The sequence below is a fragment of the Ambystoma mexicanum genome, chromosome 1p (assembly GCF_040938575.1).
Source record: "Ambystoma mexicanum isolate Mex_15411 chromosome 1p, UKY_AmexF1_1, whole genome shotgun sequence".
NCBI lineage: Eukaryota > Metazoa > Chordata > Amphibia > Caudata > Ambystomatidae > Ambystoma > Ambystoma mexicanum.
Window position 1 is genome coordinate 555,599,000 of NC_090921.1, and position 25,805 is coordinate 555,624,804.

The window sequence follows — 25,805 nt, forward strand, 5'->3', positions numbered from 1 at the left end:
TTCTCTTTTAAATAGTGTGTTCATCTATTTCAGTTTGCCATTTCTTCCTAGGATCCAAATAAATCTGCACAGATTGTTTTTCTTTTTCACTTTGTATTTTACTAGGCACAAAGCTATTCTGTAGGTATACCTCCACTGCATCATTTGTTTTGGCAACAGTATGGCATTCACTTACATTGCTGTTTTGGTACTTTATTTTGTTAGGTCTTAATGTTTTTTTTGGTTAAGGACCACAGTACTCCATTTACTCCATCTATGAGAGGAGACAATCTTTTCAGGCAATCAGTTCCCATCAGGAATGGAATTTCACAGATGGATGTGATCAACACTTCCTGTTTCATTCTGTGTTTTCCTATCTGTATGTCAACCTCGGTAACACCCACAATAGGCACCTTCTCACCATTAAGGTTATGCACTGGCCCTTCACTCTGTCTCACTGTGATCTGATTCTGTGGAGATCTCCCTTCATTGATACTTTTTACCAATTCTTTGGACATAATTGGACATAATTGTGGCTTGTGCCCCTGTGTCAATCATGGCAAATGTATTGCATTTTTCTTGCACAGTAATGGGAGCATAATATTTGTCCTCAGCTTCCTCTAACACACACAAAAAGTGTAAATTCTTACAAATTTCAGGACTCACTTTTCTCAGACCTTTTTCACTTTTGGCTAAGCACATTGGTAAATGAAAGGACAGTTTTCCCTCCTTTTTGTCCATTTACGTTTGAGAAACCTTACTCATTTCCCCATATTCAGAGGTCCTTTGGAGTGTGGCCACTGTTCGCCCTTCCATCCGGGGATCATTAGAGTTCACACTACAATCCTCCAACTGAATAAGCGTAGAAACATTACTTGATCATTTTTCACTTTCTAATTCTGGGCATTTGTGAGTGTTTGGCATGGTACCAATCTTTTTAACTTCCTTAAAAATCTGTGCCCCGAAGAACCCTTCAGGTGACTGATTTGTACCCTCCTTTTGAGTACTTATTCTTCCTGCCTGTGTTTTGTTAGTGTTTTGATTGTCTAGAGAGAGCGTTCTAACATCCCCACTTACTCCCTGATCAATTGTATTACCCATGCATGAGTTGTCTTTCTTAAATCTGTCTCTTTGTTCTTTTGGAATTTCATGTTTTCCTTTTTCATTTGTGAAAATCTCCAATGTTTGATTTAACCCCAGGTTAAACCAAGCTTCCCTTTTAGATGTATTTGCAATTTACATCACACGTTCATTTGCCGGTATTTTCATTTTTAAATCATTAAGCATCTCAGAGTCATTATGCAAAACCAGATCATGGCAATCTTTTTAGCATTGCAGGTATCATGAATATTAAGTCACTTATTATCGGAAACCACCCGGTCATTGCTATGGCCTTCTGCCCTCTCCTTTGATGACTGTTTTTGAACTGTACATAGTTTTCCTATTTGTTCAGCCAACATTTTCACTTGGGCCTCGAAACACTGGAATCTTTCCATCTCTCTAGAATCTTCTCTCTGTGGCCTAGGTCGATATTGGTTGTTTTTGCCCTGATTGAATCTATTCTAATATCTCTCAGGAGAATGATTTCTATTGGAGTTGTTTCTGAACTCTTGATTCATGTGGGGCGGGGAGAGGGGTGCACCTATACTTTGGTTGTAGTCCTCCATTGGCGATGATTGTTTGTATTGACGTGGGGCATAATTCATACTCTGCCTCATGTCCTGTCTCTCATTTTGGGAGTATTGTCCCCTATGCTGATTCCCATTTTCAGTAAATAGATCTACATACCGGGGTCTGTTCTGATTACCATAGATCATGGTGTTGGGGTCAAATCTTCTCTGTGCCCCCAATGTCTGGTAGGGACCATTATTTCTTTGATCCTGATTTTGTCTCTGATTATTGTTCATACCTGACATGTCAGGCTGATATCCTGCCCGGGGCCTGTCTCCTAAGTACCTACGGCTAATGTAGCTCTCCCTATTACTAGGATCATGTGATTGAAACATTGTTGCAGAGAGCGGCAACCTTTGTTGATTACCCCTTTGTTCGGGTATCACATTATTTTTACCTGGACTTTGAGCGGACTCAAGTGACATTTTAGCTGACCTGATCTCCATCACTGTTGCTGAGGAGTCTTTAGATTTTGGTCTAGTGTCTTTCATTTTATCACTCTCTCTACCCTGACAATATAGCACTTCATATAGTTTTGTACTTTGGTGCACAATCCACTCAAGGGACTTGTCACGGTCAAATTCACGGACTAACTTTGATATGAACTCTTTCTGCAACCCATAGAAATAGACAGTTTTAAACTCATTGGAATTGGGGTCAAAAGATACATCAAAGCGAGAAAAAGCTCTTTTTAAGTCTTGCAAAAATTGGCAAGGGGATGTATTTGGCCCAGCCGTAATCGTGTTTGCCACTTTCTTTCCCTCCTGTAATGACTGGAATGGAGAAAAAAGACATCAAAGCTCTTTTTCAAACTCTGCCCATGTCATGTTCTGCTGTTCATTTAATCCTTTAATGATACTTGCTGTGGGGGCGTCCAGAGGAGTTAAATGAAAGTATTGTCTGTATTGTTCTTTAGGCATCTGGAGGGCTTTAAATAAATTATGCACCGCTTCTAAGTGGTCTTCTATGCAGCACTCCCCTCCTTTTTTGAATGGTTTGATTAGGGCCTTGATTAATTTCATTATTTTGATAGGGCTACTTATTGCGATACTTGGGATTGCACTACTTTGTGATTCAACCCTTGTTTTAGGCGTATGGGATTGGTGGCGGCCCCCAATAGGTGTGTCAAATCCCCCAAGAGCGTTACAACCAAGTTCAGACACCGGCACAGCGACTGGAGCACTATCTCTCCATGTAGAAATAGAATTCACCTCAACTCCATTGAATGTGGTGCCCTGTCATTTGTCTTGGGACCTCAAAATGCATATTTGCTATTCCAAATCCTTGCACTTTTTAAGGAGTCTATCTGCCTCCTTACGCAAGTGATTGTTTTCATCACCCATCTTATTAATCACATTTTGCATATCGCTCATTTGCATTTGGCATTCATTGAATTCTTTGTCTCTCTTGTCTCTTTCTTGAAACATTTTAACTATCTGTTGTTCAGCATTTTGAAGATCACTGCCTTTCTCAAAATGTTCTTTTTGTAAAATCTGCATTTCCAAAATAACCTCATCTTTATCTTGTCTAACAAAATCTACTAACCCTTTCAAGTGTTTTAATTCTTGCTCACTATCCTCAAACTGTTTCTTCCTTTGGGACAATTGAGTGTCGAGGTCTTTAGATTTTGACTGCATGTCCTTTTGACATACCTCCAGTTCTGCTTTTAACTTTTCCTCTTGTTCATTAGCTCCATCCAGTTCAACTTTTAATCTGCTAATCAGCTTGGCATCATTTTCTTGCATTCGCAGAGACCTATTCAAAATGAACCATGTCTTGGCACATAGCCGTATCAGTCAATCTTTCTCTGCATGTTTATCAGCAGCATTTAATAATCTCAAAAGACAATCCTGGATTATGTTACCTTCTGCAAAAATGCTGTCCAATGGTTCTTTCTGCACTTCACCACAGATACGGTCATGCCACTCTGTGGTGTTATTTGATGACCATGTTCAATGTGCGTATAACTTTGCCTCCAGATATTGCACTAACTCTGGGAATGTGGCCTCCATTTGAGACATTCTGAAATTCATTTCCAGTGTCACGCTGCTCACATAAAATGGGTTCCCTTCAATACACGTATGGCAGTGTTAGACACACTTGCCACGCCCAGTAGGTGCTCTACAGTCACTTTCCCGGCCAACGCAACATTATATGCAATAGATTTTTGTATTATGGGGTAAATTCGGAATTTGGCGGTATTGTTTAACAGCAAAAATATTGGCGTAATTTGTTGGTAAATTTGTCTTGCACTTAGATTGGGTTTGGCATCACATTATTTTAGTGACCACACCTTGTTAGCTTATATTGCTGGTAATTTTAGTGATATTTTGTTTTGCGGTAATTATTTCTGTGGTATAGTGTTGAGCATGGTTTTCTTCTTTAAACTATAAACCCCTCATAAAACAAAACTTTCCTTTCTATTAGAATACCTCTTAGTTGTCTGTAGAGAGCCCCAGACTTATGCACTGTTAGAACCTAATAATTTTATTCAGAGCGCCACCTACAGTTTGTGGCTGGTATCACTGGTTTATCTACATCCAGTAATCTATGTGCCCTTAGGCATTACTGGCTCATGGACGTCCAGTAATCTTTATATCATATCAGATTCCTTCCCCTCAGCATGCAAGGAAGGCACACACACACACACACACAAACCTGCTTTATCACTGAATATTATTATCTTCTTCTGGGTTGTTAGTTTACCTGCAGTAGTAAATTGACAAATGCACTACTAAACAGAAATGAACCTCCCCTGTATACTTTATATATATAAATGACTTCACAGATGCAAAAATGACACTAAATCCCATTTCTTTTCATGAATACTTATTATATTGAATCTTATTTACATGTCATCAAGTCTTACCATAGATACATTGCATCGTCATCTGAAATACAAAAGAATGCAAAACAGAGCAAACAAGCCTTTTGAAACATGGGTTAATGTTCCCACATTTGAACATGATGAAAAATAAACATGTAGTGATTTTCTAACCTTTCTACACTGTAACAAATCTTAGCCAAACATACGGCATTCAAATGATCCTCACTTGGCACATGTCTTACCAAGATTAGTGTTTCTTTGAAGTTCCCCACACGATCTTGCTCCACTCGCAAAGGCAGGCCCAGTGTTAGCACAAAATGATTCTGTAATCTTGTGTGGGGAGCACCGGCGAGATATCTCTCACAGCCAGCGCTCTGACTCCCTTGGAACACTGTCAGTCTGCTCAACCCAGCATGAACTAACTCTTTCCCCGCATTTCTTGTCCAAAGAAACCTTCTGTCCTTCCCCTTTTGATGTTTCTTGTCTGCCTATAATTTCCCACAATCAGGTTAACAAAAATGCGTCTTGTATCAACCCTCATGTTTAGAACAATGAGAGCTGTAGGCCTCCCTGAATAAATGTTTCATTTTGCTTCCTGCTGCCTCTTTCCCTCTGCTCTCCACAAGCTTATACAGAAAAAAAATGCAGTATGCATGTAAAAATTAATTACAGCAATGGCACTAAAACATGGATGTTCACCTCATTTTGCATATGAGACTGCATTATAATATTAGGGATGTTAGAATTTAGTATTTTAGCAATGTTAATTATATTAGTTAGTTATATAACTTAATGTAGTCTCCATATATGAGGTATCCAACAAAATATGGTGCACTTCATTATTTGGCCTGGCAGCACTAAGCTTTTCTATGCGTGCATTTTATTCTCTGCAATTTCAAGTTGGCTGTGTTATAAAAGCTGTACTTTGCGTGCCACCAAAAACACCTTTACATGTCACACTGGCAACAACAAAAATATATATATATATATATGCCATATTACTACTGGCAACAAAAATGCCACTATATTTTGCAATAAAAAAATGCCATTACATTTTGGTAAAATATATATGTCCTTACAGGACCAAGGAACGATGTACACCTTTCATTTCCCTGCCGCCGAGATGAGAGTGGGATAGGTGCAGCGTGGGCATGTTTAGGTCTCCATCTTCAATTTCCCCTCTGGTCGATAGATCAACCACACTTCCTTGACCGTTCTCCCTGTTCAGGGGTGGCTTTTGGATCCATACTTTTGCCACTGCTCCCATGTGACTCTAATACTTCACTTGTTCATCTAAATTCCAGGTCATATAGCAGCAGTCTCCGGTGGGCTTGCACCATACTCATTTTCCCATATAGTTGCGTGGATCCGGGGAAATTGAGAACTGTGTGCCAGGTGTGACTGTAATATGTCAAAAGTCTGTGTCTCTTTGTTTTCTTTTGTCTCTACGTCCAGTAATATTTTCATCCCTATTGTCTTCTCGGTGGTCTTCTCGCACCGTGATATAGCTACTCTAATAACACAGAAGGCTAGCAGTACTAAGGCAGCTATGAGTACCTTCAGTCCATTAGCCATCCATGATGATATCCAGGAAAAGATAAAATGTCAGTCAATCTTTATTTTCTCCTACTGGGTTTGTTACTGCCTCCATCTAGGCATGTAGGTCTGATAAATGCATTATTGTCTCTGCAAGTGTTCCATTCTCTCCATCGTGGGAGGGCAGGTAGGTGCACCAAGACGGCCCAATCTTGGTGTAGACACTCCTTCCATGGCTGTGAGGAGATCCATAACAAATCTGTTCTGCACGGTCATCAGTCAGCCAGCTCTCAGTTCTTCTTTGATAGCATTGAACCCTTCCACTGACTAATGTATTGTCTGCAACAGTTTCCATCTGGTTATCTGGCGCCATTTTGCATTTGAGTTTGCCTGGACCCCTGGAACAACTGATGCAAAGAACATTTTAGTTCTGCTGAACAGTCGGTGCTCTGCTGGTATTGTATTGAGTGCTTCATACATTTGGATGAGATGTAGTTTCCTCTTTTCATTCTTGTGAGCCCCACAAATCTCTTCTTCCTTTGGTGTGCCTCCATGTTGAACCCATCTACTTGTATGCCCTTTCACAGCACCACTAATGTTGGCTTGTTCAGTTGTACTAGAGAGCATATTCCTTACCAGTTTGGCAGTAGTTGCATGTATGCCTTGGACCCACAGGCCCAGTTGTGATATATTATCACTTTGGTACCAACCTTCATAACCGTTATCTTTGATGTTCGTTTGAATGCTTTGTTCACTCCAACTTTCACTGGACCATCATTCTGGAAACACAGGGAAGCATTCTCAAGTTGTATGATAGGCATAGGACCTGCTTCATTATCCACCCATGTGAGCAGCTTGGCACTTGCTGTCCATTCCTTGAGGCAATCATAATTTTCCTTCTGTACCACTTCTACTGGAAATGTCAAGAATGCATGTGCTTTGCACCCCACCATATCTTCGATCCTTCCTTCTGCTTTGTATACTTGTCCATATACCAGCAGCTGAGGTCTCTCCCAGCATCCTGGCTGTCCTCCTGTCTTCTTTTTTTCCAGTCTTTGGACTTTGCAACTCCTTTTGTGTCACTATCCTGGCTTCTTCTTTGTTGGGGCCATCCAAAATGTATTCTGTTGTTTTATCTGCACTCCACTAGTCATCTATCATTGCTTGAGTTTTGATGTAGCTATCTTCATACGGGAAAGTCTTCTGTGACATCCATCACAATGTGGCCCATCTTCCTTGGAATCGGCCTCTTGTGGTGCAGAGCGCTAAGTGCATAGGGCATTCTGCTCTGGCTGCGAATTCCTGTGGCTATGAATGATCTGGAAGCACTCATGGCATAGGGGATGAGATAGCAGCTCTCCTTCGTTGCTTCTCTCCCCAACTTAATCATATGCTGATACCACACATTATTAGACACATGGACTAAATTAGCTGGATAGGCATTTCCATGTTCAAAATCCATGTCTGTGCTCCGCCTGAGTCTCTTTACCTCTCGGGCAGCGCTGGTGACCAGTTCAGATATGGCTTCAGCGATGGCAGGAATTGGGGTTGTGCTCACATATACTTCAGTGTGTGCATGAGATAATACAACCTTTCGTAATGCAAAGAGTATAAACAGGTGGAGGTAGCATAATGAAGAACATGTCAATACAATTGCTTTAGCTGTAAGTTCCATGTCTAGTAGAGCTTTGCGTTTCTTCCTCTGACCAAAGATTCGGCATAAAGATGTACCAAAACTTTTCATGTTAAACATTATCATTTGTTAGAATAATTAAACTCTTCTGTGGTAATATCATGCTAATGCAGCAATAAACAGTTGCTCCAAAACGAATTGGAGGTTTGAGTCCCCAAGCAAAGTAATAATAGGCACACTTCTTCTTTTCCATATTGGATATGTGTGTGTGCAACAGAGAGAAGAAAATCATAGACAAAGACTGCTGCTGGTAGCATCTGTTCCGAGGTTACTATGAGTTCATGAAGTGCTTTTAATGTTCGTGAACGTGTGAAATTACTCGTCGAATGTCAGTTCAAATACTAGCAATAGCCACATAGTGTGAAGAAAAGACAGTGTGCCTAATCTAGCTTTCAATTTGCACTTGCCTAGCTCTAGTTCTTGATTGTATCTGGACTTGTCACTGTGTTTCTTCCTCTTCTTCTTGTTCTTCTTGTGTTGGATTGCCAATGCATTGGGCCAGTAGAGTCTCACATCTGCAGGGCTTGACATCTCCAAGGTAGTTCCAAGCCTTTTTCCTACAAGCTTGATGGCTCTATCTGTTGCTTGCTCTACTTTGAACGGACCGTCAAATCTCAGTTTGTGCCACGCTCTAACCAAGTTTCTCAAAAGCACTCTATCTCCTAGATAAAAAGGTGGTTGCTTAAGCAGTTCAGATTGTTCTACTGGTGTGTTGTATTCATCATTCTTCTTCGATCACCCCAGCGGGGACTTCCACTGTTGAAAGATAAAAGAGGCACTAGCCATTATCGAAGCGAGATAGTCATGCATTTCATCACTGAGAACCGTAGCAACATTTTGGGCATCTGTCAATGCTCTAGTTGGAGGAGCAAGCGGGAGGCACATGGTGGTCAGATCCAGGTTGCTTGCACAATGTGAATAGGGCTAAGGGCAGGCAATGTAGCCATCCCTTTTTCAGTGTCACTTTTGCCTTGCCAATTTTATCTTTGAGCAGGCCATTGAGGCATTCACAAATCCCATTCGCTTGCAGGTGAAAAGAGCATGAAAATGTATGCTTAATCCCCAGCAGGGCTCAAAAACATTGGTTATGAAGTGAGGTCCATTGTCTGAATGCAGGACCTTGCACACCCCCACCATAGCAACACCTCTCTAATGAGGAATTTCACTGCAATGAGGGCATCGGGGTGTGGGCATGGACCATCTTCGATCCAGCAAGAAAATGGGCACACTAACACAATAATGCACCTATATCCACTGTATACATGAATCATATCCACGTAATCAATGTGGAGATGTTAGAAGGACCCATTAGGGCGCAATATTGCTCCTCGCACTACATGCAACATGTGACCCGAGTTGAACTTCTGGCAGACTATCCAGTTGTGCAAGAAAGTGCGGATATATTCCACCAAGTTGGGACAGAACCAGTCTTCCCCTATATGTGCTGCAAGAAGATCTTTACTAAGATGGGTTGGGTAATGCAGCTGTGTAAGAGCAATCAGCAGTAAGGCAAATAATGCAAAGGAAATCACTGGCTTTCCGGTGCTTTCATGTTGCCACAGTGCATCCGTGGGAGATATTGAACACCCTCTCTTTATCCGCAACTCTTTCTCCTCTGCTGGTGCTGGCTTGGCACTTCACTACCACTATGTCTGATGGGAGCTTCAGCCATCTATGAGTCTAGCCAATAGGGGTGCATGCTGCACTGGTATGCCGTTGGCATGTCGATAGCCCCTCCTTTTCCAATGTGACAGTCCTGCGTGTACTACTGATGTCACATAAGCAGAGTCAGAGTAAACTGGGATCTCCTCGTCCTCATGCGCTATAATATCATCATGTGAGCTACTAATTCTGCTGCTTGGGCTTGCTACTACTTCAACTGTCCTGCTCGGCTTTAGCTTTACTACTGCTGTCCCAGTATGTCTCTTTCCTATTGTCTGGTCAATAGTTGAGGACTCATCAATATAAATGACCTCCCTGCCCACAAGGGCATTCTCCCGTGCTCTGGTATGTCATCATAATGTTCTGTGTACATGATACAGTTGTGTACGAAATCTCCTTCTTCTACTGGTTTCATTAAGAATGGTGCCAGGTTTACAACTCTGCACTTAATTACTTTTATTACCGAATTTGAGATAATCACCTCTTATCCAGATGCTCAATGCATGGTCAATGTGCTTTTGGGCTTATCAAGAATGAGGAAAAAAGGTCATGCTCCGCGTACAGTGTGGTGCTACAGTCCATTATGACATTTGCTGGCTTCTCTACTGCAAAGGTAGCAGCAGCCAATGCTTGTCCGCAAGGATAGTGACTTCTCAGTATTGGATCTAGAAGCCCACTGTAGTAAGATATTGGTTTATGCCCTAGGTTCATTTTCTGTGTGAGCACTGCCGTCATCACCACACCGTTGGAGTGTGAAAAACAAGTAGAATTCTGCATTGTAGTCTGGAATCCCTAACAAAGGAACTGTGTATATTGCCCCTTTCAGAAGGCTTCAGTCTTTTCCCTTGTCCATGCCAGTTTACTATCCCCCTTCTGGGCCTCCGTAAGCCTGTTTAGTAGAGGTCTGGTGTATGTGCTGTACTCAAACACCCAGGCCCTGCATTAACTTCAGAGACCCAAACATTGCTGCATATCTCTCACAGTCTTTGGTGGTGGTATTCTAAAAATTGCCTCCGCTCTTTCAAGGGTTAACTACCTGTCTTACTGCAATGTTAACTGTCCAGTATATAAAACCTCGCTCTGGCAATATTGTAGCTTCACATTGTCCATCTTGTAACCCTTTTCTGCTAGTATTGAACTGTACGGTATCCAGTGATAGTAGTGAAAACAATTACAGAGACTACAATAACAGCAAAAAGAAAACAGAGTAAAAAACATCAAATATTTAAAAAAATATATGTAGATTAAGGAAAAAGTCTATGTATAAAGCACTTTGACAATTAAGAACCCTGCACTTGGGAGCTGCAGAGTTTATTGTGGAGAAATAAATCATACTCAATGAGTATAGAAACTGGGTACGAGGCCAAAAACATCTGCTCTATCAAAGAAATGGAGAATTAATGTTGCAGACCTTGGGTTATAAGAACTCTCATAATTTCTGGGAGCTGGTCAATCATTCAAAAAAGTCACAATTAGGGAAACAATGCAATGTGGTGGCAGAGAGGGAGTGGCATGATCATTTCACCCAGATTTATAGGAAATCTCTAAATTAAATCCAGTATAAGGGGAAGCCCTCCAAGTGGTCTTTAGAAATATCAAAGGGGACAATAATGGAATTGATTATAAAGTCCTCTGCATCCAGTGCCTCGGGTCCAAACGGATTGACCAATATAATTATGAAGGAAAATGCGCCTCTCAGGTCAGAGTTGTTGAAGCTGCTTTTGGGGAGGTAGTCAGGGAGAGGCAATTTCCTGTAGCTTGGAAATCTTTGTTGGTAATCCCTATTTACATGGGGGATATTGGGTGATTTCTGGGAATTATCACCCAATCTCCCTCCTTGATGTAGAATATACATTCTTTGCAGGGTTGATTCTGAGAGAGTTGGAGGACTGGATCAGTAAAAACAAGATCCTGGGAAAATTCAAGACCGTATTCAGAAGAGGTCTATCAACCTCTCTGGATGGGCTGGTTTTGAATTTGGTGGGAGGGAGATTCTGGGTTCAGGGAGGTAAACCGCTCTATGGTGCCTGGATCGATCTCTCGAGGGCTTTCGATACAGTGAGTAGAGAGAGACTTTGGTCAAAGTTGAATGCCTGGGGGATACCAAGGTCACTCCTGGCAATCCTGGTAGCATGCATGACGATATTTCTTTGAGGATCAGATTAAATGCAACCGCCCATTTATCAGACCCGGTGAGGGTGGAGAGAGGGTTGAGGAAAGGTTGATACCTAGCCTCACTTCTTTTCAACCTTTATCTATCAGACCTAGATGGTCATCTTGGTTCTTCTGCTTTTGTGAGCCCAAAAATAGATGATGTGAATGTTAGATGGCTGGCATACGCAGACGATATTGTGCTGTTGGATCATTTGCCAGTGGGGTTACAGAGATTATTAAATGCCATGGGGGAATATGCAGTGGAGAATGATCTAAGTAAAAAAGCAGAAAAATCAAAAATAATGATCTTCAAAAGACCAGGGAAGAAGGTCCACAGACGAAGGTTGGCATTACGGAAGAACATAATCACAGTTGAGTAAATAGTGACGTACTTGGGCTTTAGACTGTGTGCTTTCCCAACACTTAAACAATTGGACATGGATCAGAGAGCCAAGATATGCGAGTTGGCATGTTAGATGGGAAAAGTGTTATCAACTGTTTGTAAGTTCTCTCGGACACCACCAATCAGATTCTATACAGCAAATATTCTGCATGCTCTGCTTTATGGGATCGACACAAAACCTATACTATGGCAAATTAACTGGGAAAGAGTCGGGGGTTGGCTTTGGAATACTACCTTGAGTCTCCCTAAATCAGTTCCCTTGACAGGTTGAGGTTTGAACTGGGGATCTTATCTCTAAGGATGCATGTAGAGTGGCGCCTGATTTAATTGTACGGGTCAATATTGGTCCCCCTCACAGATTATCTATACGAAAATATGTCAAACAGAAATTCCTCTGGGATACTTAATGAAGTTAAAACAATGTGTAATGGGTATTCCGGAGGAATGTGGAAGTGATGAAAAAACTTTAGTAGAGAATCCAATGTATATAAAGAGGATACTTAAAAGAACAGATTGGATCCGTACAATAGAGGGGATACGACGATTAAAATTGGCTAAATCCTTCCTCTGGATTGATACAAAATTGGGAATTATCCTGAGGTATCGGAGACTCTTCCCAAGCTCAAAGATCAGGCAAGAATTTTTAAGAGTGTGCATATACCTGATCCCGACTGGAGAAGCGGTTTGTTATCGGAAACAGGTGAGATCTGAGGTGGTAGGGTGCAATCTATGCAATGAAAAAATAACCCAGTCACCAAAACATATCTTGTTGGAATGTAGTGGTTCATGGGAAATCAGGAGAGTTCTTTTCAGTAAATGTGTGGAGAGGGAAAGAAGCATACATTCGGAAATGTTATGGGATACGTTAATGACAGGAGAAGAGGTCTACCTAACCTTTCAGGTTATTCGGGTGTTACAGACTTTGGGCTTTGTTTCAAATTAGAAAACTATAAAGGAAATTAAAGTGAAATAATTCATGTATTTTAGAGGCATGTATGTATATTATCTATTGTTCTTAAATGTAAAAATGAAAGTTGTTTTGGTATGAATATTTAGAATGTATTTTATTGTAATAATGACAGCGGGAAAAGTTACTTGTTAACTATAGTACAATGTATAAATAAAAATAAATAAAATATATTGGGTGGGGTAAAGGGGTTGAGGAGGGGGGTGGGATGGGGTTAAATGTCTAGGAAATTGTGGTGCTTGGGGGGAACCCCCAAATAGAAACAAGAAAAAAATGGATATTGTGTTCACTGTTTTCTATTCAATGTCATTGTCATTCACGGTTTTCTATTAGGTAAAATCACATAGATCCCAACTGTACCGAGTCCTTCCGACACTGCTCTTCCGACCTCCTACATATCGAAATGTCATCTATGTACTGAATGACTGTGCTGTCCAATTGTACATTCCCTGGGTCCATTTGAAGGAGCCTATTAAGTATAGAAGGAGACTCACAGTACCCTTGAGGAAGTCTTGTAGGTTACCACTTTTTATTCCTGTATAGAAATGACGTCAGATCCTGTGACTCTTCGTGAAGTGGGATAGAGAAGAAAGCATTCTTCAAATCTATCTACATGAAATGAGTAGCTTCCGGCGGAATGCTACACAATATTGTTGATGGATTGGGAACTAACGGGAACTCTGCTTCAACAATGTTGTTCAGAGGGTGCAAATCCTGAATAAAATGCCATGATCCCCAAGTCGCCTTTTTCACTGGGTACACTGCTCTGTTGCACTGTGATTCTGATGGCACCAAAATCCCTTGCTGCACTAACGCATACATTGTCTAAAAAATGCCTTTGTCTGCTTCCTTAGATAAAGGATATTATTTTGCCCTTGCTAAAATTGCCTGTGACTTGAGCTTCATTTTGACAGTTCCCACCCCTTTCAGCAAGCCAATGTCATATGGGCTGTTGGTCCATAAGATGCTTGTTACCTGTGCTAAGTCTTCCTCAAGAAAGGGCACTGGTGCCTTTTTCATTAGGGCCCATCTCTGTAGTACTTCCCTATAACGGATTCTCACCCAATAAGTAATGCTCACAAAGAACACTGTCTCAAGGTCCAAATGGTCATCTCAAAACAATTCTTCATCTGTCAAGCCAGTCAGTCTAGGCCCTTGTTCTACCACGATCACTGCTGTGCATGCTTATCCTGCATCATCAGTCCTGTGTAGGACTATCCTTTCATTCTAGTGGAAACACATGTCCTGCTTCCTCGTCTAAAGGAATCTCTGGTCTGAACAAAAACTTGTTGGGCAAGCAAAGCAGTTTGCCCTGTATCCCTCGAAGCCAGGCTAATAGCAATTCCACTCCATATTGAAATAACTCAGGGTCTAAGTGCACCCCCTCAATGCAGTCTGACTGCCAAATGCATGAATACATTCTTGTGCGTTCATGTAGTGAATTCCTGGGGTAGAACACACTATCCCCTGCTCAGTGAATCACATTTATTTATTTAATTTGTTATTTATAATGCCCTAATACCATACCTGAGTTTGGTTTCTAAGCGCAGATCGCGGATTTAAATCTCTGTTGCTCTGCGTTGTCTTGCTTTCAAGACCAGCGCGTTGCCCCTGTGCTATCCTCCGCTCACTGGTCATGTAAAGTCTGCTCATCAAGTCCCACCCCATTATGTTAACTGGTGTCTATTGGGAATATAACAGTGGCATATACTCCTGCTTGCCTTAGAGGCAAAAGCACTATCCCTCCTGCTCATATACAGTATCCCTATTCTCCTCCCTATACCTTCTTCCTCATCATCGTTTAAATGCTTTGAACCTGTCATAATGTCCTCTACCTCCTTGAGTCATCTCTGTCTACTCCTTTCTCTTTCCCGCTCCTGTCTCTTATCTCTTTCCTCTTCCTCTCTGCGTCAATGTTCCTTAACAAGTCTTTCCATTTTCCTCTTCTCTCTCTTAACTTGCAACTGCCTCTCCTTTTCTTCCTCAGCCTTTCTCATCACCTTCTCCTCTATTTCGTACTGCCTTCATTTCTCTCTTTACTGTGTCTCCTTCTCTGCCTCCTTCCTCAATCGTACCTGTTCTTCCTTCTCTTCTTTCTCTCTTCTCTTCACTTTCTCCATTACCTCTGCCCATTCTCTGTCTTCTTCCTCTTTCTCCCTTTGTTTCTTTGCTTCCTCCTCAATGTTTCTATGCTCTACTTCAGGCCTTTCATCCAGTTTGAGCAGCATCTGTTCTCTCACCCACTCATTTGGTGGAACTGTTGCCTTATTGTCCTCAATGCATCCCTAAGCCCCCTCATTGGCCCCAGTCAACGTTGCAGTGTTCCTTGCATTCATCAACTATGGTCCCTGTTTTCTTATTCACCAGCTTAGCGCCACTAGGGGTGTCTTCGCTACTATATGCAGGTGGTGCATATAGTAACAGGATTAGTGTATCCTGAACTGCTTTTAACTGTTTCAAGGGGTAAAATCCCTGGCCTTCTGTTGGTGGGTCTGTAGTTTGAGGATGAGGAGCTGAAGGCACTTCGCCCCTACCTCATGCTGGCTAAGCATCCACTCTCTCTTGAGTGGGTCTTCTACCGTGTCCTCAAACATTTGTCATAGCTCCAACATAGTAAATCGGTTACTCACATTTTTCTCTTTATAGGGTTCGCCATTTTTCCTCTGTATCGCGAGTCCATTCTGTGCTATACTTGCATATTTTGTCCTGATACCACAGAAGGAACTTGTACAAATGCTTAAGGGGTATATACCCCATGATGGCAAGTCACTTTCTGACTGCTGATACTTACTTGACCTCAAGTCAGGATTTTTACACTTGAACAATATCAGATTTAATGTCACCAGCCTCTCTGGCTCACCAATACCAACAAGAGCAGGCTCCGCGCACCGCTTGCACTCTATTCTCTGCCCTCAAAGGCCAACCCACAACTCTCCCACGTGCCCCTCAATCCCAACCCAAATGGTACAATGCTGGTCTATAGCTTCACATCACCTCGTCTAGTTATAAACCACCATCTTTTCCATGTTTTCTCTTTCTTCTTTGCCAACAATTTCCTGCCGCACTGCAGCCTTTACTCTTGCATCACGCATTATGTCCTATTAACAACCTAAAGTGTGACGCCACAAGCTCTTATGCAAAACACTACTTTCAATGTACTCTCAAATCCCACAATACCCCAAGACACAACAACACAAATACCCCACAGCCGTCATCCTGCATCTTGAATCACAGGAGATACCAACTCCTGAAAAAATGTGGTCCTGCTACTACAGCACAGCATAGGAATACATCTATAAAGATATACTATGAAACCACCTGCCTTGACCTAAGCTAGTGCCTAGACACAGGTATACATCTCTTCATCCATAAACTAAGCTGACCATCTAGAAACAGGTATATATACAAAATGAATCCATAAACTAAGCTAGCACATAGAAACAGGTATACTTCTCTTCATCCGTAAATAAAACTAGCACTTAGAAACAGGTATAAACAGATAATTAATCTGTAAACTAAGCTAACAGCTAGAAACAAGTATACTTCTTCATCCGTAACCTAGCTAACGCCTGGAAACAGGTATATTTCCATAAATAACAAAAAAATTGCAATTTTCCTCCCTAATATTTGTCAAATGGCTGGACCTATACTTACACTCTGGGGATCCGTTGAAGCCCTCGGGCACCGCCACACCCACAAACTGCCACTCTGCCATCTGGTTTGCTTGGCATCCCACAGGGAGCGGGCAGGAATTTCTCCAAGGCGGATCCTGATGACCTTCTCTGTTTCCAAGCATTGTTTTCAATCGGGTCCCCGCTAGTCGCAACGCATCCCTTCATCACGCTACAGGAAATAACAGTAATATTGCCGGGGTTCTTAGCAAACGTCCTCTGCTACCACCTATATTAAGGCAGAGGAATTATCAATCTCCCTAATTACAAGCAAGATTAACTGGGCCAAGGAAATCCCTGCACCAACAACCGAAGAGTCTATCCATGTGACAAAATGTTTACTGTTTATTTAAAAATCATCAACAGGGATTAAGATAGGGACAATGCAGCATTCTCCAATACTCTCTCGTCGATCTTAAGCCTGTCATCCAGTTTTGGTGCTGTGTGACATCACAAAAATAAATATACACCCACAAACCTAACGGGGATCAGGATTGGTTAGTAAGGTAGGCTACATATATATTGCATACGGGCTTAGTACATTGATTGGGTAAAACATATCTGGTGGCTCCTCCTGCGACTACCTCCTAAATGTTGCAACTACAGATATGTCAGACTATTGTGCTGTGATTGGGTGACCCAACAAAGTGTGAGATTATCGTGGAAGGTGGATAGGGATTGGGCAAAGAGGGACTTCTCATTCTTGGAGCTTTGAAAAGTTACCAGGCCAAGTACAACTATTCAAGGTGGTGAGAACGGCCCTGAAGGTGCTGTAGGTTCTCAACAAGTTACCATCTCCAATCCCCTAGGCCTTTAGACAGAAAATTCGGCCTTAAACCTGGTATTACTTTTGTATCATCCTGCCTTCGGTTACATGGGAACATCTACCTTAGCCTGGTTTGAATGAATAGGCTCTGTTTCCTAGGTTCAGATCACGTGTGCAGGGACCATAAACTTGATTTCTCCTGCTTGCATTTATGAAGATGTTCAGCTTGTATTTCCCTCTCTCTGTGTCCTTAGCAAGGCTATGCACAGTGGCTCAGCACAGTCAGCCAAGTCAGTCTGTCAGCTTCTCTCTGTAGTCTCAAGTCCTTTCAGCTCCTTCCATTCACTCCAATGTAATAGTGACTTCCTTCTTGATTTACATGGCCACCCATGTTATTTGTGTTTACGCATCAGCAAACAGTTCATATGTATTCTTGTGTAAATTGTGGTTTTGCATAGCAAGAGTGTGGCCGTCCTCGATCTAAGTGAGTCATAAGCATGTTCTTCGTGTGTACCAGCAATTAATCTAAGTGTCTGCATAACTTTGTGCAGGGATGCCTATGTGCTTCACGTCTAAAGCATCTATGTCATGGTGTCAGTCATGACATCATCAGCTTTCTTCGATTGCAGACTCATGTCTTCAATAATGTCACCAGGATAGGTCTAAATGGCTGTCTGAGCGAATAGCGTTTCTCAGACCTGCGATACATCGACGATGGATAGGAGGGACCCAGGAACAATGTATACCTTTCATTTCTCTGCCCCCGAGATTAGTGTGGCATAGTGTGGGATAGTTTAGGTCTCCCTCTTCAGTGTGGTCTTGACTGATTTGCTAAATTGGAAAGAGTTTCGCATGCTACAGCAATGCAGTGCAAAAAATAGTACCGTGGTTCACAGAAGCTTTTCCCAGGTGTGTGGAAAACATAGGCCACATACGAGACCCGTAGGTAGGAAGCCTGCTTGTCTTGTCATGTTTTTATCTTGTCTCTGACTCATTTGCAATTATGAACAGTCGTGACCCAACAAGGCATCCGCTATTCCTCTCTTCTTGCTTCACTTGCGCAGAATTCTCTTCCCCCAGACATCAGAGAAACAGTCCACACAGATTTCTTCGCAACCAAACTAAGAGCCTACCTCTTCACCTCTGAGTTACCCTCTTAACGTACCTCTCATCTGCCTGAAAGCTAAAAATGCTCCCTCACCTCTAGCCTGTCTCTGTTTCTCACTTTCTCTGCCTTCATTCTAGCACTTCACCCATCATGGTCATGTCCCGAGCACAGCTGGCCGTACCACCTACCTACAATTGAAAACGTCCAATGTTGGTTGTCCTTAATCAATGTATGTCCACTTATGTATTGTCCCCGGTGACTATTCCATTTACTCCCCTCCACAACCTGGTCAGAATGTCCCTCAAACTCACCCCATTGTAAGAAGCTCACAGCTTCCTGTCAAATCCGATTTCTTATCTATTGTACTTTGTTTGGTGATCAAAAGAGCATTGTTCCGCTTGTATATAAATACATCAAATGAATACATAAAATAAATAAATGAAGCTCGTCATATGGTAAGCCCATCACCTTTACTAAAACACCTTAACTATCACAGTTTATTCGTATTGATTTCATTTGTAAGGATCAAACTCTTTAGAGGTTAAGATCTTTACAGCGCAGCAGATGCTGACCAATGAGGATCCCCAATGCACTCTGTCAATAACTGTAAACAAACCAACAAAGGCATAAGTAACAAATACAATACATTCCAAGTTTCTGTATGAGTTTCTGTATGAGTTATGATCATTCACATTCACATTAGTACCCGGCGCGCCGATGCCATGAGATACACTTTACGTGAATTGGCTGAATTCCAAGCCATACCATAGTGTAATCCTGTGTAGGCATTTGTGTGCATCGCACGCCGGATCAGAATGCTTCCTCACTCACCTCTCTATTCATTACAATGGATCAACTTGGCCCAAAATGGTGCCCTGTTGATCCGTACTAATAAAGCAGTAGACGCGTTCTAGTCTTTGTACTGCTTTTTTTAACCAGCAAAACAAAAGCCGATTGAAAAAAATAACGCCATTAGAATCCCGGGGCTAAAAACCCCGGAATACTAATGGCAATAACCCCCTCGGTGCTGGCGGGCCATTACCGCCTGAGGTAATGACCCCGGAGCCTCAGTTAAGGTCCTTGCTACGCTCAGGCCTATAACTATGGGTGCCGGGGGCATTACCTTATGCGGTACCATATAAACCAATAGAAAAATGCATTTGAAAAAATGAACTTCATGATGACATTTCATACCACATTATAAAAGTTGCTCTAAAACATATTCAAATCAGTTGCTACATCTCAGATGTTAAATTTATGATATTGCTAAAAATCATTTAGCAGCATTAAATCATCCCACAGACTAAAATAATTAAAAGAAAGTGCATCAAATAAATAGCTACTGACAGCCCATTCAACACCCCAAGAAACACTGGGCCTCATTACGGCTTTGGCGGTAGCCATGCTGCTATTTTCATCATGGCTGCCTCCAAAACCGGGTCCGGGTCTGGGTTCCCTGAATGGGGAATTACCGGGCCATTCTGAGTTAGGAGGGCCCGGTAATTCCTCCATCAGGGAACCCGGGCCCGGACCTTCCCCCTTCCCATTCGATCCCCCATAGGGCTCAATGGGGATGGTCCCCTCGCGGTAATGGCGCCTGGTTTTACCTCGTAATCAGGCAGAATGGGAATAACGGGTCTGCATCCATCAGCGGACCCCGTTAACCCATTCCGCCTGACTCGTAATGAGGCCCATTATCTTTAACACCAAGAGAGGGCTACTCTGATATGTCTATTTCCACTATTCTGTATCATTGGTCTTGACCATCTAAATCTAATGACCAAATGAAGTGGGCGTACAAATAGAAAATGAGACATCTTGGGCTAATGTCATAGCTGAGCTCATCCATAACAACAAAGGAAGAATTTCAAGTTGGCATTTTAAATGAATCTGTGTTACCTGGTCTAAACACCATTAGTGTTCAAAATCTGATTTAATATTCAAATAGTTGCATGTTAAAGACGGAGACATAACCTTGATAACCATATCTAGTATAACCCAAACGTAATACAGGTCTTTATTTTCCTCACATCTACTCTGCTAGCCTACGCAACAAAATCACTTCATCCAATACCGTTCAACATTGATTTAACCTGCCTGCATCAATATCCCCTATAAACATGTAACTTTCTGTACCATATCCCCTATAAACTCGTGTGCCGTATAAACTCCACTGTAGGTACCGTATTTCCTATACACTTCTTCAGTCTCTCCTTATAGGACCCCTACTTGAAACATCCTCTAGATCCCATATGCAAAATGCTCCATGTCTGTCATTTTCTTTATAGTGACATGACCCCCACAACTGAACACATGCTGCAGGCAGCACCTTGTAGTTGATACATGTAGTGTTAACATGACCTCTTTGTTCTGATTGTTATAACTCCTGCCGTGAGAACCGCTTTCTTGCCTGCGGACAAACAGATCGAGACTGAATCCAAAGTGTTGTGCCCGCAGCCCCTAACCGGCCGTCCTCACCGCAGTCCTACACGCAGATGTAGTTTTGGATGTCAACCAGGATGCCAGTTCATCCAAACCTCCTTTCCTCCTCTCCCCTTTCAAAACAAATACAAATAAAGTGGAGCCAAATGCAACTCAGGACTTAACAGGGTGTTCTTAATCTGATTATCCGCATGAATAGACTTTGTTCCTGTGCTTGCATGCTACGTCTGGGAAGCTCCCATTCATTGGACATGACCTGGAACACTGCCTCGTTACATCAGACCACATTGCCTAATTTCACCCTCCCAGGTCTAATTATTATGGAACGCTGGGCACACTGGTTCATTCAAAGGACACATGTGTTGTTCTGCATGTAGGAGATCCAGGTTGGAGTGAACTTTGCAACATTTCTATTGGAGCTAAGGCACATTGAAATTAAGCAGACTTGAGTCTGATGCAGGGTGATAGCTAATCCCATGTGAAAGGTCTGTCCATGCAACATGCATGACATTGGATCTCGCACCACCACTGCAAACATAGGACAGACAGTGCTGCTTTGTTTTATGTGCTAAATGCTTTCTAAACCTAAACGACACAATGCAACAGCGGTCATAGACCAAGCCAATGATCTGTTTGATACATGAACATATAGAGGTTAGCAGGGAATTTTTCGATGTAATGCTACAGGCTAATACGTCACAAATGGTGAAAGGAAATCATCAGTTTCAAATATGTCTTTTTCCATAGCCAGGAGACCTTTGATAAATAGCTAGAGACAGCCCATGCAACACCCCAAGAAACATGATCTTTTACACCAAGAGAGGGCTACTCGGGTATGTCTATTTCCACTATTCTGTATCATTGGTCTTGACCATCTAAATCTAATTACCAAATAAAGTGGGCATTCAAATAGAAAATTAGACACCTTGGGCAAAATGTCATAGTTGAGCTCATCCATGATGCAGTATATAACAACAATGGAAGAATTTCAAGGTGCCACCAACTTCAGCTCTCTAGATGCTTTGGGGTATGACTCCTATGACTCTCATAACCTCCCACCATTGGCTATGCTGGCAAAGGCTGATAAAAGTTGCAATCCAAAACATTTGTAGAGCTCCTGATGGCGGATCCCGGCTTTAGACCAATGTGTCCCACCGTTGGCATGGCTTCTGCCAGCAGAAAGCACATTGGGCTTGGCAATAATCAACCTTTCACTCTCTGTGCGTTGAACAGAACAGGTTGCTGATAGCTGGAGGTAGGGTGAACACGGTGAGAGAAGGGTGAGAGTATAGAGGACTCTGTAATTCCTTCCAAACTGAGGGCCTGATCATGACTTTGGCGATATAACTTGTGGTAACAATGACAAACTGCTTTACCGTCACTGCATGTGGTATGGTCATACTGGGCACCCGAAATAGTCATGCAGACCTTTCATTTAGTTCCCATTTCAGAGCCCCATAAGAATCCATGGGGGCCGGAATGTACTGAAGCGTACATTAATTACCACACATGGTAACGGTTTTGTATGGCGGTAATTACCTGCACTCAAAATCAGGTGTTAAACAAGAGTTTTGGTAATAAAACTCTTAGTCTGGTGGTGCAGTAAATCATCAGGTAGTGGTTATTACCAGCCGTTTACTACCACCGCCAAACTCCTACCAGGCCCGTGGGTTTTGCAACTGAGGATCAGAGAAATCATGTCTTTGAACAAGTGGATGAACTGGACTCCAAGTGCCGTTCCCTAACCACAGGATTGGGGGCAGTGTGCACCTGTAGGAGTCAGGCTCACACACGGAGGGACCGCAAAGAGGGTCACTGGGATGAAATGCAAAGCTCTACTCACTTCTCAAGAGGGTTCCATGTGTTTGCGCCAACTCCCCCCTCTCCAAATCCATCACCCCTGAATCTCTGCCACCAAACCCCCCTCACAGAAACCACGCCCACAGCGTGTGATTCCGTGTGATTGAATGTGGCCGCCTGCCAAATTCAATCACACGGAATCAGCCGTACCCAAAACCCTTATCTGCTCTGCAATGGGAGTTACCAGAAATTGATTTTAGAAAAATGTGGTACTCTCCCTAGATTTGCTTGCAATGATTTTTATTGAACAGGCACATGACTGTCACACCCCATCACTACTCAATGGTTATGGATCCTGAGTAACTTCACAGACCGACAACTAATACCTGAAGAACAAATGCAATAATTTTAAAACAACATTTGGAGGATATGGTTCAAAAAAAGATTGGTGTGTGGGTGTTGGTGTCTCTCCCCCTCTCTCTCTCAATGTGGGACCACATGCACAAAAGCACCTTTCACTTTATCAAGCCCCATCTTGAATCATAGGACTTGGGAAGCCATTTTTCTTCTCTGTCCACCCATTGGTTCCTGGAAGAGACAGTGCAGGCCATGCATTTAGGCTCTGTGCAATAGAAATATTAAGGCATTCCAATCAATAGCCTGGAGGTGCTAATGCACGGGGTGAAAGCTCACGTGGTGCAATGCCTACTTCAGATGATCTGATTTGCCTATTCTTTCCCCAACAGTTGCTGGGAGTCACTGCCATTGAGGATAAGCTTCAGGAAGGGGTCCCCGCAACCATCCAGCTGCTGCAAAAAGCGGATATAAAGATCTGGGTGCTGACTGGTGACAAGCAAGGTAAGCAGTGCTGCGGTACCATTCTCTGCTGCGGGTTTGTGTTCTCTAGTCTTTGGCATTCTGTCATCACGTCTGTTGGTGTCATTTGCCACATGCCCAAAATACACACCAGACGTGCAGATAATCTGGCAGTAAACAAAGCCATATGGCCCTCTATCTTTTGAACCATGAGGGCCTGGTCCCTTCTCATTTTATTCCGCCACTGCTACGCATTTTAAGAGTTGAGGGATACTATCTTCCCTGCACCGTTTTCTCTTTTTTCAGGTCCTTCCAGTTAGGAAGGTTCCCAAACTGTGACTGGCTATTGTGTGGGCCCCAACTAAGAGTGGCTATTTTATGTTCTGAAACGTATGATTATTCCCGCCTCCAAAAATGATTAAAATCCTGCCAGGCCTGTCAGCTGACTAATTTAGTTTATCTACACGACCTAAGCAAGATTACCTGGACCCAGGAACTTGATGGCATATGTTTGCATCAAAGAATATGGTGCAGCATGAAGAAACATTACCTGCGACCTTAATTTGTCTTTTCAAAATTCTCCTCCTGCTGTACATGTCAGACTGCAATTTGCTATAGACTGCAGAGAGTCAGAGATCGCTTGAATGCCAAGTACCATGAAGCAAGGCTAATTTCAGGGCTGTAATGCATTTGGGTGGAAGATTTATATTTTGCAATAGCTTGTTGGTTCGAGTTAGGATTAGAATAAACCTGAACATGATGATTTGAGTTAGTGTTAGAGTAAATGGTCCCATGCACAACAGGCCATCACCCTCAGGCTCGGGATCTGGTTGGGGTGTGAACAGGTGACTTATTGAACAAAAAGAACACAAAATATTGCAGAATGCTACCAAAAAAAAGTACAGGTGGCTGAAAACAGATGCCATATTATGTTAATATGAGTGCAGTGCATGTGTTTTTAATTTGATGAGTCATTCCTCTCCACCCCACAGGGCAGCCGCTCACTAATAATAATGATCTCATTGCACACTGGCAGAGGTATGCAAAAGCCGCTACATGCCGCTGCATGCCATTGGCTCACTATACACTCCTGGAAATGGATGCGCTGGGCAATATACGAATGGTGAGAGTGGACGATTCCAAGCTAACGGCACTTGATGGCCAACAATTTATATATCTATTTTAAGGATCAACATGGGTAACTCTTCTGATCCCTGGAGGGGCTGGATGTTATATGGACACAGGAGCCAGAGACGCCAAAGCACTGGCCTCCAACGCAGCCGCCTCCCCTTCCCAGCCCCTCACTTCTGATATGACCTGTCCGGAATGTACAAAAAAGGGCCCACATGTCTAACGTCTGTGTTGACTTTGCACTGCCTCTCGAATTTCCTATAGTCTCTCTATGGTGCAGTACTTCCAATAAAAGCTCAGCTAGCCGCCGCGCCGGGTCCTTGCTCATCTTTGTCCAGTGCTTGCTACTGAAACTGTGGAGCCTGAGCATAGGGAGATGAGCCTGTCACTCTCTGCCTCACTCAGAGTCTGGCAGTTCCCACATAGAGTGCTGCCGGTGGCTCTGTCCAGGAAGCCATCAGCCTCCATGCGCACATGTGGCTTCACCGCTCATGCCCCATTCTGAGCTTCGGCCTCTAACAGCTCTGTGCCACATCACCAGAAGTCTGTTAACCAACTCTGTCGTGAATATATGCTCATGTTTCAAATCCGTTGCAAATAGGTAGAGAATCATTGACAAAATATCATGAATCCTGTGCAGGCCTTGATTGCATAGCCATGCACTTCATCCAGCAAGTTGCAGTATCGACATTGGGGTCCAGGGGTTTGAGGTCAGTGGGTTTTATTTGGATGACTGGTATGTTGCCAGATCGTTAATGTACACCATTTAAAGACCACATGGATGCCTCTGTGATCTCTTCTTAGAGAAAGCACACAAGCAGGCAGACCCCCAGGCAGGCAGCCTGGCATCTTTGTTCACAATACACATCCACCTCATAGCTACTCCAGAGCCTACCCCCAGACGGCCCACACCCACAGACTTGCATGGCAGACTGCAACAGTCTGACTTCCAGGTAACTGGGATTAGCCTGGCGCCATCTAGGGAGCATCTGTGGACAATGCATTTAACACATACCAAGATTGTAGAAGGAACACTCGATCACAGGGTTGAATAGCATAAAAATAGAACACGTTTCTCCTCAAACGTACTGAACTATGTTTGGGGTCAAGGGATTTCACAAGACCTGCTATTTCATGTGAATGTTGTGTGTGCCCAAACTATGAGTGACGAGACAGTTG

General features: G+C 42.7%; 1 protein-coding gene across 2 annotated transcripts in view; it reads left to right on the forward strand.

The window, feature by feature from the left end:
* Positions 1 to 25,805, forward strand: part of LOC138575511 (phospholipid-transporting ATPase IK-like) — a 550,807-nt gene that overhangs the window by 368,202 nt on the left and 156,800 nt on the right. For both annotated transcript variants that reach the window (XM_069649490.1, XM_069649489.1), the window contains one exon: positions 23,426 to 23,537. In XM_069649490.1, the coding sequence (XP_069505591.1) occupies positions 23,426 to 23,537 (112 nt within the window). The remainder of the gene's footprint in view (positions 1 to 23,425; positions 23,538 to 25,805) is intronic.